We start from the raw sequence: 14895 nt of genomic DNA, 5'->3' as shown, positions 1-14895 counted from the left end.
CCGAGTTTTAAACCTGCTCCACCAGCGCTTTTTGCAGGACGGCTCCATCACACATTGTTTTGAATTTTACGCCTGTGTGCTCAGCGGCTAACCTCATTGTATGAAATCTGAAAATGACTGACAGCGTTTGAAGCTCGCACATTGGTTCCCTGTCAAGTTGAGGGCGGAGCACTGGTGGATGTTGGAGTGAGAGTGCTTTTGGGAAGGCGGGGGGGTCCGTTGTGTGTGTGTGTGTGTGTGTGGGGGGGGGGGGGGGCTGGGGGGTTGTCTGTGCCCCTCAGGGGAGTAGATGAAAAGGATCACTCCACTCTGTGCTAATCGCCAGAGAGGTGAGCGCAGTGTGCTGGGCAGTGTAGTAATGGATGCACCCGCTTCATGGATTCATTAGGGCTGTTTGCATCTTGGCTAATGCACTATGTGACCTTGAGCACTGCTTGTTTGAAGGATGTAAGTTTCTGCCAAGCCCGTATGTCGCTATGGCTACCTCCTGGGGGAACACCTTTTTGAAAAATATCAGGGGGACAACAGAAGGTCTTAATATCAACCAGTCAGCTGGTCTTATTATTTTCTGCTTGGAGAATTTGTAATGCAGTGACATTGCTTGAAATGCTGGATTTGAGAGGCAGCTTTAACACTGACAGTCCTACATCTACACTATGAGCTCAGACATTATTCTCAGAAGCCACTTTTTCTGTTCCCAGTAATAAACTGCTCACCGTGTTTATTAAAACTGAGAGTTCAGGCGCTGCCTTGCCAGAAGTATCAAGTCGATGTTTACGGTCTTTAGTTTGGTCGGCGGCTGAAGGAGACATTGCATGCTCTCATGTGTCTCAGATAGTTGATAGCAGTAACCCCATCCACTGCTGCTCTGACCCTTTACGTAATCGCAGGCCTTTTTCCATCTGCCGATCAGATCCTTCACTGCTGCCGCCATGTGTTCCACCTTGGCAGGCAGATGGTCTCACCCTTGAGGTCGAGAGCTCAGGCCATCGGATGTTTGCAAAATTTTTCCTCTGCCTCGCTAACTTTTTCTTTGTCAAAAACCACACTTGGTTTACAAAACGCATACTTGAACCGTTATAACATTATAATGTGATGATTGCAAAATGGCACAGGCACAGTACTCCCTGTGAAAAACAGCGACCGCAAGAAATCAAAAGGAACGATCATGACACTGATGTGGGTGATATAATGTGGTGAATCCGCGTTCAAGGCGGTATCTGTTTCAGACGTGATCGGTTTCTGCTCTTTTCTTTCTCACTCTCGTGCGGTGCAGTATGTACGGTACCAGTCAAAAGTGTGGACACACCTGATTAACACGTGGGAAACCTGCATTTTGATCTCAAGACTCAAGTTTCTAAGACAAATGTAAATTGTGAACTATTTGCATAGTTTTGATGCCTGCTGTTCTAAAATGTAGTAAAAATAAAAAATGAAATGTGTGTCCAAGCTGGTACTGTATGTTAGTTGGGTGAGGGGAATTAGGCAAAAGGGGCGAGCTAGCATTAAAATTTACCACTGTATCTGTTGTTATTTGGACTCCCCCATCCCCAACCCTCTCCCCTAAGGCATATAAAAGGGGGTGTGGGCCACCTGCAGCAGTTCTGGTCACTGGCGATGAGTAACCTCCCTGTCCCAACCAGTCAGGCACCTCCCAGAGTGAGCACTGCCCCCCTCTTCTCATCCTGTGTCAGCTCTAAATCACGCCGTCCTCCGTGCGACTCCGGGCAGGGATCGCTGAAAGCTGGGTGTGTAGCATCTGTGCTAATCACACTAGCCCCTGCTAGGTCATGTATGTGGAGGACCCCACTGCAGTGAGGCAGTCAAGCACCCTCTAATAGGAGGCCCCTCCCCCTTTCACCACCTCCGATCGAGACACTTTGAGAAGGAGCTTGACTGGCTTCATGGGATAAGGGCAGACCTACTGAAAGGTTACGCTCAAACTTGACCACTGAGTTTGTTTTGCATTTGGTTTGCTGATTCCAGCGATGCTGCGGGATTTCTGTTCGTTAAGGGTTGCTGAGAGGGAGGTCAGATGCAACTGCCAGTGGGATTATAATGGAGGAAGGTTAAGGAAAGGGCCCAGCACTGCTCTGTTTCATCTTGGTGGTTGGAGGTCTTTCTGATGCTCCATGCGTGTCTGGTCTTTGGTTCCTGCACACATCCCCTCAGCTGTGCTCACTCCTTTTTCATCTGGGTCCTGCAGTTTTAGACATCTGTGTTTGTACTGCCATCCAAAAAAAAAAGGACCAGAACGCAGTGCAAAATATTTTTTTATCCAGCCCTTTTGCTGATTCTCACAGTTGCTGAAAGTTTGTAGAAAGTTCACTGGAAAAAAAATTCAATAATTAGCCTGCTTGAGAATGAACTCCAGGGTAAGTGCTTACTTGGACATGCAGAAAGGCATAGCAAATCAAGGGCCTTTATCCCTCAAACATTCATGCTGTCAGTGCTTTTGTGAATCACAAATGATAGGCCTCTGTCATGAAGGGGTGTTCCAATCCAGCAGTTATCAGTGTGAGATTTTCTTTTTAGCATTTCCACCCAAATCTAAACTTCAGACCAGCCCCTGACTGAGGCAGCAGTAATGATGGCAAGAGTAGGGGGCTCGCTGGAACAGCTCTCCACAGACCACCTCTTGCATTTCAGTTGGACCCCTCACACAAGGGACAGAGGCTGGGCGTGGTCCTTAGGGCTGTTTCGATAGCCGGAGTTATGCATGAAAATTGCACATTCATATAATATATATTTCACTTGAATTCCCTTCTAACCACCTTGAATATGCAGCATGCAGGGTTGTCCTCAAACTATACAGCAGGTGAAATATGTCAGCGAAAATCTGATTTGTTTGTAAAAGACATAACTAACTAACATGTCAGTGTTCAATTTTGCTAAATGTAAACAAACCTAACCTAACACAATAGCTGCCTTGCCAGCTTTTGGTACTACAGCTACAACGTAATAGAATGCAGCGTTATGTTCACGAAAGCCCCTGGACAGCACTCGGCCACCTAGCTTGGGGCCTTCCAGAACTGCTTTCGGGAGTGAGTTTTGAGGAGCGAAGCTTTGCTCACAGACCTGTCACATTCTGCTGCCGCGCGCACTGGAGTGGAGGACAGTCTGCGGTGCAACATGAGTAAGCATTTGTTGGCCAGAGCCTCCTGTAAATGGCCGTGGCGGTCCTCACTGTGCAGGAGCCAGAGAGCGCCCTAAAGCAGCGATGCACATCAGGCAGGAAGCTTTGCTGTAGAGGCGCATTGCAAGATCCAAAATCGAAGATCCTGTGGCGCAGAGCGTAGCTTGTCAGCGCGGCTGTATTTCCCGCGGTTTGTGGTGCAGGAACGGATGGTCTGGGATCAGCTCCGCGCCCTTGCCGCTGCCCGACCTTGATGGAACGCGGCGGTGAGCCGCAGATCCCAGCGGTCACCGGGACCTGCTAATTCCTTCTACCTCCACCGCCGCAGTCCCACACGCAATCACGGTCCGCCCGGACCATACAGCACCGAGGAATTTAATAAAGGCTGAACAACGGGGCGGGGGGGGGATCGACACACGCTGAGCTGTGCCTCTCAGCGGCACAGGCCCAGATAATGAGACTACCTGACCCCCCCTCGCTGTACTGATAAGTGTGCCTTTTGATTGTATTTCTCACAGATAAGGTGAGGCTTGGATGTCGCCCCATGACGGTAAGGGAAACGCAGCTTTGTGCGGGCTGTCTCAGAAGCCTGCCGGCCCTGACAGGGCACAGGCGCCTCGCTGCGCACGGGAGCGTTATGCGGATTCGGGGGGGGGGGGCCTGCGTGTTGCGTGACTGTAATTGCTCATAATGAACTGAGAAGGACCCTTTGGAACATTAGTAAGGCCTGTAATGCTGATATCAAGTGACTCAACAGTTTCTGGACGTCACCTCAAAAGCACTGTGGATTTTATGTATTTATTTTTTTATTTTTTTCCGCTCTGTGGGGCACTGGTATTGGTGCTGCAGGCCTCTCCAGAGGGCCCCAGTGAGTCACATAGGTCTCTTTGGGCAGGTTGCCATCGCTTTCTCACAGACCAAAGGCTTAGCTTGTGCTGGTTTAGTTGTTCTTGCATTAGCAGAGGAAGCTAAAACCTTGCAGAGACACCAGGATCATGAAAGAAAAGTCTCACTTTGAAAAGGAAGGAAATCTTCTGCAGCCCCACGTTATAAAGAATTTTCCCTATTTTCGGTGGAAGTCTTTAATGACACCAGCTCCCTTTTAAATGTATTGGCAAGCTGTCTGGCTTCCTGATGGATTGATCACTTCCAGTAATCTGTCATGAAGGTTTTATTTAAATAAACTCTGCTTAAGGAAGGAGAACTGTTTGTTCATGCGGTGTTTTCCACCATATAAATCATACAGACTCACAGGAGGAAGTGGTGAAGTCTGCCTTGTCTTTCAGGCCACCTTAACTGACAAGACTAATTTACATTCTTGTGTGCTGGAACAGAAGAGGTTAATTGTGGATGGCCTGCAGAAGCAATTTATTTCTCAGCCATGCTGCATGTATACAAGCCGGTTTTAGATGATTGATTTGAATGATCATTTTAAGCCAATACGTGAGGCAGTACTAAAAATACCCCACTGAAAATGTGGCACATCGATCACAGGCAGCAGTTTCCGATCATTTACACCCTTGGATGAGATCTTCATATAGGATGGCATGCAGGGCTTTCAAGAAGGGGTCACCCATTAAAACATACACTATATAGACAAATGTATTCGGCCACATCGGTTTTTTAGGGTTTGGGCTAGGCCCTTATCTCCAGTGAAGGGCAGTCTTAATTCTTCAGCATACCAAGACATTTTGGACAATGCTATGCTTCCAACTTTTTGGCAAAACAGTTTGGGGAAGGCCCTTTTCTATTCCAACATGACTGTGCCCCAGTGCACAAAGCAAGGACTATAAAGACATGGTTTGATGAGTTCGGTGTGGAAGAACTTGACTGGCCCGCACGGGAGCCCTGACCTCAACCCCATCGAACACCTTTGGGATGAACTGGAACGGAGATTGCGAGCCAGGCCTTCTCGTCCAACATCATTGCCTGACCTCATAAATGCTCTACAGAATGAATGGGCACAAATTCCCACAGAAACACTCCAGAATCTTGTGGAAAGCCTTCCAAGAAGAGTGGAAGCTGTTATAACTGCAAAAGGGGGACCAACTCCATATTAAAGTATATGTATTTGAATACAATGTCATTACAATGTAATGGTCAGGCGTCTGAATACTTTTGTCCATATAGTGTAGGATACACAAGGGTGGCTGCATTTAGGACAGAACATGGTGTAAGTTTTGGAGGATGATCCCAGCGCCCTGGCTTTATGTATCCTTGATGATTTTTAGGCTTTTTTTCCCCCCTCGCTTTCCTACTTCCGTCCTTTCTGTTTTTTTCCGAAAAAGTTAAGACTTCAGAAGAGGCGCTTTAATCCAGAGGCAGCAGATTTGATCTGTTTGTAGGCAGCGGAGAGGCGGATGGGATGGTGCCGAGCGTAGATGAAGGAGAGCGACTGGCTGTAGCTGGAGCCCGCGGGACGCATCTCCCCCCTGCATCAGTGTGTCTCAGCACTCTGGGGTGGAGATGCCCCCGCCCCCCCCCCCCCCACCGGAGATGAAGCGCGCCGGGACACGCGTTATCGGACACTCCTATCGGCAGCTATACGGCAGAACCCGACTTTTTTGTTTCAGTGGAAAATGCTGAATGCTCAGAACCGGCCTTCAAGGGATGGCTTGTCACTTTTACGAACAGCTAATAGCAGCAGATTCACTGTGTATGGTTTTGGTGCATTGCTTTTATGTTGCTTCTGAAGGGTGGACACGGCATTTCTTCCCCTCATTCGGAGTGCTGTGTAGTCATCTGGCTTTGCAGTGTTTCTGTAACATTGACAGATTTTAACTGCTGTTGTTCTTTTCATTGCTTGTGCAATGTGAAAAATGAGGGAATAGTGAAAAATGAAAGAACCGACACTTGCAGAAATTAGATACTCAGAGAAGCCCCCCCCCCCCCCTTTATTTTAGTAGCAGGACAGCGCGGTGCGTCCCTGAACTGAGCCGGTGTTCGATTCACTCGAATGAAATTAAGTGAAAGTCAGTATGTTCTTCCCATTTCCTCTCCACTGAGGGCAATGAGGATTTTGGGGGGAGTGCCTGAGCTTCCTGGGTGAATTACTCATTCACCCTCTGCGTCAGGGAGTTTTATGTAGGCAGACAGAATCGACAGATCAGTGATTTGCAAAATTGCTTACTGGATATGCCCTTCAGTGTTGAGAAGAAAAGAGAAACAGTGACGGGAATCAGCCGGGCGTCATTTACAGCAGTCTTTCAAAGCACTGTGTAGTTTTAACCTGTCAGAGGGACTCTGACTGTGCTGAGGAGGTGGCCTGCCCAGGATTGTCACACTTTTTTAATGGAGTTAAACGTGAGGCTTTGACACGCCCCATTTCTCCCAGGCACACGGGGCCGTCATCTTAAACAGCTGTGTCTTGGCTTTCTCTGGTGTTTCCCAAAAGCCCCAGATGGCCTGTCCCATCTCCATTGCGGGGTAATTTCCTGTGCAGCGAGCGGTCTGATTAATTAGAGTAGGGTCGGGGGGATGGGGGGAGGTGTTTACCCTTGTCTTATTACCTTTTACTCAGAGTCTGAAGACTGCTGTCAGAAGAAGAAGACTGTCTTTTCACACACTCTTATTGGTCATTTTTCCCTCCTTTTGGGATCCTGCAACCCGGAGGCACCCGTTGAGTGCGTTTCCTCGACAACGACAGCGGTAACCACATTAAAATGCCCGAGCCAGGCTGCATCCAGCAGCCCCTCTCTCTCTCTCTCTGTCTCTTGCTTCGCTGCTTCTCTCCTCTCCGCTCGGTGACAGGAGGGAGGGAGGGAGGGAGGCGGGCGGCGGGGTCAGCGCTCTCGGCCGGGGCCAGCGGAGCCGTGACTGGCTGCTCCGAGAGGCGGGAGGCGGGGCCACGCTGTTGCCGCGTGGTGACGGCTGGGAAATGTGCTTAAGGGTCTGGGTTTTAAAGAGGCAAGGCAGTCAGCCATTACTGATGGAAAGGCTTTGCTCTCTGGACCGTCCAGGTGTTTAAAATTCATCCTGCAACACTGCTTCGGAAATGAACCGCGTGGTAAATGTACTTGTAGTTGTCCTCAGTAAAATAAAATTTCTGTGGTCTGGCTGAAGTATAAATTTCTAATGTCTGCTTAATGTGTTGTGTTATACTGAGAGATTGTAGTGGAGTCGCCAATGGCAAATGAAAGAAATGAAAATATATTAAAGCCTTGAAATCCCATATGTGTAAATCCCAGATATGTTTTGAAATGCAATGGTAGCAACATGAATCACTTTGCGGTTCTCTGAAAAAAGAATAAAGGAGGAATGAGCTAAACAGAGTGAAGCAGGGCAGATTTTCACACGAAAAAAGCAGGGGTATATACCCTTCAATGCCAGCTTCTCCTGAGACCACACCAACACACACAAATCAGGTGCATACTGGTACTGGTGATAACACAAAGAATGCCAGCTCAGACGGCTCATTAATTACAGGGCCTAATGACTGCACGCTGGAGAGCAGTTTTTCTTGCTCTGTCACGGCTCTCCACCCTGAGCCAGTGGTTCCCCCCGTGCTGACTGCGCACGTTAGTGATAAACGCAGGCTGGGGACTGCCGGAGGGTACATCGGGTCAGGCCTGTGTTTTTGGGGAGGGGGTTGGTGACGGAGCCACGCTGAAGCCGTCTCGGGTGCGAGCCGCCGTTGTCGCTGGCCCGGTGGGACCGCTTGTGCTGTGCGGCAAGAGTCCCCCCGGAGGGTGTAGTATTGCCCTGTCTGCCGTCCCCTTGGGGAAAGCGTGCCCCCCCCCGTCACAACCCCCACCACCCCCACCCCAGTGGAGCAGAGCGCACGATGATGTAACCACTCTGCCTGTGCCCTGATGATTTATAGTGGCAGGGAGGGAGGGCGGGAGAAACCCTGAGAGAGACAGAGGGAGGGAGAGAGAGGGAGAGACAGAAGAAGAGCTGGAAAATCTGCACACTTTCACACGCGTATTTCCATCCTGATTGGCTGGCCCCATCCTGAGGATTATTCAGTCGGGTTAATCAGGCAATTTGGGGATTTTTTCCCCCCCAAAAAAACCCACAGGAGATTAATTGAAAGCTCTTCAAATGTCATCAGGACAGAATGTAGAATTTTCAGAAAAGTGCACTTAGCCTCTGTACCTTTAAAAGGATCTCAGGGTTTCAATTATGGGCGCAGTTAGCAAATCAAAGTTATTTGTACTAAAATTATCATAAATGTTAGCACAGAGGAGTACAGAGGAAGGCAAGCTTTTTTCTAATAAATCTTCACAGCTTCAGAGCAGAAACTGACGCCCTAGATTAGGGCGCATTAGCATTATCATCACCATAAGCGACTAAGTGCTAAACCGTTCGCAATTAAATATTCCTGTTGAGCAAAACCGTGTTGAATTAAAGCGGAATTTCCTGAAGCAAAGTCATGCGGAACAACCCCCCCCCCCCCACACACACACACACACACACACACACACACACACACACACACTCCCACCCTTCATCCGACTTCGAGCTCTGCCAGTCTGCTGGCTGTTCTGCATGGCTGGAAGGAGCCCTCCGGCCCACGGTGCACTGCGGTCAGTCTGTAGTGTTACCGCTGTGTGCTGGACCTCTGTGGTCAGCGGTGTGACGGAGTTAAAGAGCTTTGTGTACACACACACACACACACACACACACACACACACACACTCACTCATCATGAGCAGGCTAAAGAACAGCTGGATGGCCTGTCCTCAAATCCTTTCCCACTCACTCTCTGTGGCCATTTGGTCATCCCCAACACGATGTGTTTTTGAGCACAAGACGCCAAAGGTCACAGCCGCATGTCAGACTGTTTGATTGGACAGTCAGTGCACTCCCACTCTCCCATTTCCCCTCCCCTCTCTCTCCCTCTCTCCGTCCCTCCGTCCCTCCCTCTCTCCCTCTCTCCCCCGCTGTAAACACACAGGAAAGTTGATGTAAAAGGTACTCCGTTATTTCCGTGTCTCCGTATTCCTCCCAGGCTGCTTGCCCAGAGCTGCTTTCATCTTGCTGTCTGTCGATGCAGAGTTCTCTCTCAGGGAGCGTGCTCAGTTTGTCTCCAGCGGTCTGTGCGATAAGCCCCACGCTGCAGCTCGCCCCTCCCCCTCACCCCCCCTCCTCCTCCTCCCCTCTCCCCCCCAATCGCAGTCTTGTGTGCGTAGCATCCGTGCCGGAGTCTCCCTCTCGGCAGACGTTATGGCAGCACCTCCTCCGCAGACGGCCGCGAAGCAGTGACCGCACCGGGCTCCCCCACTTTGGCCAGAGGTGCTCTCTCTCACTCTCTCTCTCTCTCTCTCTCTCCCCCTCCGTGCCCGCCCCCCTCCTCCCTCACCCCCCCCTTCCCTCACCCCCTAACCTCTGACACGAGAGCCACGCGACCGCCTCCCCCCGGCGCCCAGCGGCATGGCTGCTCACAGGCTCCCTCGCGAACGCGTCTCGGGCTGATCGCCGCTGATCGCTGCCGCTCGAGACGAGAGGAGAGGAGGAGAGCAAGAGGGGGAGGCTGAGGCGCTCTTCTCCGACCCGAAGCGCGCGGTGGTGGAGGGGGGCGGTGTGGTGGGGGGGGGAGGTGTTGGGGAAACGGCGCGCTGGATGCAGGCAGCACGCTCTCCGCTGCTCCCGCCGCGACGGTCTGAGCCAGGGAATGCGGGTGGATGCTGCGTGCACGCAGCAGAAGCAGGCAGAAGCGCTCCCCGGGAGACTCGCTCGCTGATCGGCTGAGGTGCCCCGGCGCGGAGACCATGTCTCCCAGCATCAAGAACCTGGATTGCTTCTCTCCAATGTTGTGCCACTGCAAAGTAGCATGCACCAACAGCACCATCTCGCTTATGTTCGGCTGCAAGGTGGGTGAGGATGCCTTTATTTTTTCCCCCCCCCCCTTCCGCCTCGGAAATCTGCTGAAGTGAAACCACAGATGCAGGGAACCGTGTTTATCGTTTGTTCCAGGGAACTGGAGAGGTCTACACCGACGTCTCTGAACTTTTTTTTTCCTTGCCAAGGGTAGCTAAATTATCGGCTCAGAAATTCAACCAGTGAGGGCATTTGTTCACAAAAGACCTCTGTCACATACAGTACAAGTAGTGTATGATCAACCCAGAAGGCTTCCTCTTGCTTGTGTGCTGTGTTTAAAACACCATGGTCCCTAATTAACGAGCCTCTGAGAACCGCTGCTGATTCGGTCAACAGAAACCTTTCTTCTCGGATGCAGTGCTGATTTCCTGATGTATTGACAGTTGAGTCGCAGCTGATTGCTTTGTTGCAGCTCTGCCTCGGGTTCTGTAGTCTGAATGTCTGTAGTGAATCAGGCATCCATAGTGTACATTTCAGCTGCCACTGCATTCCTGTGCTGGCCGTCTTCATTATTACCACATTAAAGCATGCTTTCAAAATATATCTAATACTGTAATAGTTATAATATATAACCAGTACTTCCCAATATCTGTTTCCCGCAGCTGCTGGTTAAGGTTCAAGATTTATAAGTAAAAGTATGCAGTTCTAGATAATGCGTTTTGTCCTCAAAGTTTGGCAGCATCATGAATGTGATGATTGATTCAAATTTGGAGCCTTAATTTCGTTGCGTAACGCGTCGCTGTGAGCGGTGCCGAAAAGAAAGGCAAGTTTCTGTGTTATGTGGAACGTGCGTGATAAATGAAGAGCAAGAGCTCTGAAAAAGAGCTCAAACCCTGGTCATGTTTCGTATCGTTAAACAATCGCTCGAAAAATCTAATGTGTTAGAGAGATGGGTAGTGTGTGTGGTCTTAACTATTTGCTGACCTTGTTCTTGTATTCCGGTGGCATTTTGATTTAATATTTCTCAGAAATTTTTATCTGCACACCTAGTAAACAGAAGCCAATCCCGTAAGAATAAAATAGCCTCCTGCCATGGTTTAATAAGCTCTGATAGGAGGTATGTCCTCTGGAAAAACACATATATATTGTTAACCCCTTTTTTTACATTACACTGGTATGAATTTTTTTCATCCCTTTCAAGGGCTTTAGAAGATGACTTGAACATGTGAACCCACAGTTTTCGCAGATTTAATTTACAGGATCAAGCAAGAACAAAAAAAATTCAGCTTTAGGTGGGTTATTACGTTTTTTTTTTTTTCTTTTTGCTTTTTGTTTTTTGAAAAATGATGAGAATGCACTTCAGGCTACTGGAGCAGAGTGTGGTGGCTTTAGCTGAGAAGAACCAGGATAATCAGAATGCAAACTTGATGGGACCCGGTTCTAAATCCTGTAGCTGGTTAATTGTGGGGTTACAGGGTTCACAGCATCTCGCCTACTTGCTTTCAGCATAGGATGTGCACAGATTCAGTTTGAATTAGTATTGACCGATAAAGTGTCAGATTGTAAAGTTGTAACTTGGGTTACAGGGAGAATAATTGTATCACTGTTGTTCGGCATTGTCAATCTAGTATATCAACACAAATTATGGGAGGGGCAGAGGAAAGTACAGATTTGACAGTACGGTTTTGTGTGGTACAGATTCAGTGTCCACTGTGTATTTCATTTAGTAGGATTTAAAGGATTTCTCCACACCGAGTGCACCACTGATTGTGTCTCTGGGTGCAGTAATTAATCATGTGGGAACAGTGAGTGTTAATCTGTATGAAGCGCTGCTTCAGTCATCTATAGCAGCTCAGACTGTGTGTGTGTGTGTGTGTGTGTGTGTGTGTGTGTGTGTGTGTGTGTGTGTGTGTGTGTGTGAGAGAGAGAGAGGGTGAGAGGGAGAGAGAGAGAAAAGGAAAGAACTTGGTGAAGGGGTACGCTAGCTTCAGATAAGATTTTTATTAGGGTAGCTTTTCTTTCAAAACGCAACTTCCAGAGTATATTTTTAGCAGAGGTGGACACCCCGGCTTCAGAAAGTAAAAGTCCTACCATGTATTTGTTCTAGCCAATTCACTAAACAAAGTGATTTCACTAATTAGCTCCTCTACCTGGCTGAAGAGTTGTGCTAATTAAATTCAGCTGGTGTAGTGCATGGGTGGAACAAATACGTGGCAGGACTTTTACTTTCTGAAGCCGGGGTGTGGACCTCTGATATTTAGTACTGCAGTCATTCCAAATAATATGGCCAGAGCCACAGAAATGGAACCTCTTGGTTGTGTGCTACCCCGTGTCTCTCCTCTGTGGAAGAGAGTGTGGCAGCTACTGATGTGAAAGCCAGTTTTATTACTGAGAAACACTTCCATGTGTGGAAGCTTTGTTAGGCTTATTCAGATCTCCACAGTGATTTCTTCAGTAGCTGGGTGGAAGTGCGCGCGTGCGTGCATGTGTATGTGCGTGTGTATGTGTGTGTGTGTGTGTAGGTGAGAGATGGGGGGGTTCTGTTCTATATCAGTGCCTGATGTTTTGCAGGAATAGCTGGATTATTCCTTGTGAGAAATGCACAGTGGGTGTGTGAATGGGGGGGGGGGTGCTGGGAGAAGAGGGCATCTGCAGACTGGTCGCTGTGCCAGGCTTCTGCTGGCTCTCTGCATTGGGCAGCAGTGGGGAGGTGTAATTGGGGAGGTAGGCCCTTTAGTCAAAGGCTTCAGGTTTGGGTCTTCAGTGGCTAATGCTGTTGTAGCCTTAAGCGTAGCCCCAGAACCTTGAATTGCCTCAGCAAATATCCACCTTTACATATGGATAGCATGTTAAAGCAAGAGGAAGCCGTGTAATTTGCTGATTAAGGACTTCTGCTCAGCAGACGTTATTAGTTTCTAATTAGCCGGCTGGTTCTAGCCTCCGGTGCTCACGTTAGACCCATCGTCCTTATCTGGAATGATTTGTAGACATACTTAGGCTTTAAAGCACTTTGTCCTTTTTACTCAGATTTAAGTGACAAATTAAAGCATTTACTAAACATTTTTTGCTAATTTCAGAGACTGTCAAATCATTATTGTAAAGAAAGCATTACGGTTAACAGTAAACAGAGACATACATCACGATAGTCGTTATTTATATAGCTTTTACAATGACATGAGCACCTTTTTTGAAAGCTAAGCAGTTTAAAATAATTGATAATAAATTACTTATTGTGGCAAAGCCTGCTACATCTTGGTGCCGTGCTGCGATGATGTATTGTGTAATGAGTAATACTGCGGACTGACATCCTGCCAAATGGTGAAAATCAGGCGTTCATAATCCCTCTTTTTTTATTTTATCATTTTTGTAAATAACACAGCATCTTCCCAGACATAATGAAGGGCAACGACCTCTATTTTTAGCTGCTGCGGGGCATAAGTCGACGATCACTACGAAGCAAATATGATACATTCATTTAATAACGGCATGACCAAAGAATGGCCGTCTGATGTGAAACCGAGGTCACATTCTGAGGGCTCCTCTCCATAGCATCACCCAAGGTTTCTTTTCCAAGCCCTCCATTAGAGAGGGAAATCTCCTTACAACACAAGGCTCCTTTATGCGTCCAATACGGCCTTGTCGAGGCTTAGAAATATATATCACTCGAAATATCGCCCCCACCCCCCCCCTAGAATTTGCCAACTAATCAATTTCCCAATGAGAGGCGTTGGTGGGGGGTTGTCAGGGATGCGGTAAACAGCTGCAGTTTAAAGAGGCCGGCAGTAGCAGCGGCGGCGGATGCTAGCTCCGCCTGGGGCAAACTCATTTAGCTTAGTCCAAGGTACACTGTGTTTCAGCGGCTTCCCCGCTCGTACACAGGCAGGTGTGTGTCTCCAAGGAAACATGTCAGCCTATGCATCACTGTGCGAGACTGTGTTTCTCATGCTGTTTGGGCCACTTCCCAAACAGCTTACATGCACTCCGAAAGCCTGCGCTTTGCCGAAGAAGGCACTTAGGATGTGTCTATGAGAAAATTAAACCCATGAAAAACACTTGGCTGGATGTAAGATTTTTCAAATCCGCCTTCTGGGCTCGGTACGCATTTACACTCTTACTCCAGCGTTCATTTGCAAGTTCTCATTGATTTTACTGGGAAGCATCAAGTGAATCTTAAGTTATTAGAGTGTGTGGTTACTACCATTACCGCCTACTCATAGCTTATACAGAGAATCTCCCTACTGTAGGTGCCCTGTGTGTTTTTTAGACAGTGTGTGACCTAAGCAACCTGTTGAACACCTACGACTGACTCACACCAGACAAGATGGTTGCAAAGTGGGAGCTAGGCCTAATTAGCTTTCCTCCGCAGTGAATAAACGTCTTGTTAAATTGCCATTGTTGGTTTAAAATGTTGCCTAACAGCTCATTTTCTCAGACGGATTCCGCTTGGTAGTTAGTTAAGACAGCGACACTCAATCAACGCAGAATCCAACTGAGTAAAGCCTTTGCCGGAGCTGTTGATCAACACGGCACGTAGTACCACCACACTGCAAGCCAGAGTGCGTCCTGTTCCACAGGCCTGCACCCCCCATGCCCCCCGAGCCTCCGCAGGGGTGGTAATGCGGCATAGTGGCATGAAGCAGGGCTTGTGACCAAAAGTTTTCTGGTTCGATTCCGCACTGGGGTGCTGCTGCTGCACCCTTGGGGAAGGTACCTAACCCAGAATTGCCTTGGTAAATATCCAGCTATGTAAATGTAAATGGATAACAATGTAAAAACTAAAACCTATGTAAGTTGTTTCTTTATAAGATTGTTTGCTGAAATGACAATAATATATAATATATGTCGCATCAGTAGGGTCTGCCGTGTGTCTGAGATGCCCCCCCAAGCCCCCCACAGCCCAGCCAAGTAGGAAACGGTCATTCTTGTCCCCTTACTGCTCCATCTGTCTGAGTTAATCTTCCCTGCCAATAATGACGGGTCTTAGTGGATTTACCATA

General features: G+C 48.4%; 1 protein-coding gene across 11 annotated transcripts in view; it reads left to right on the top strand.

The window, feature by feature from the left end:
- LOC118795688 (discs large homolog 1-like protein) overlaps nt 1-14895 on the top strand; it is a 149368-nt gene that overhangs the window by 40131 nt on the left and 94342 nt on the right. For 2 of the 11 annotated variants that reach the window (XM_036554362.1, XM_036554358.1), the window contains exon 1: nt 9698-9951. The exons of the other annotated variants lie outside the window; for them this stretch is intronic. In XM_036554362.1, the coding sequence (XP_036410255.1) occupies nt 9763-9951 (189 nt within the window). In that variant the 5' untranslated portion in view covers nt 9698-9762. Of the gene's footprint in view, nt 1-9697; nt 9952-14895 lie in introns of those variants that run through there. 11 annotated transcript variants of the gene reach the window in all.

Source organism: Megalops cyprinoides, chromosome 20, assembly GCF_013368585.1.
Source record: "Megalops cyprinoides isolate fMegCyp1 chromosome 20, fMegCyp1.pri, whole genome shotgun sequence".
Lineage (NCBI taxonomy): Eukaryota > Metazoa > Chordata > Actinopteri > Elopiformes > Megalopidae > Megalops > Megalops cyprinoides.
This window is presented reverse-complemented; position numbering and strand designations above follow the sequence as displayed.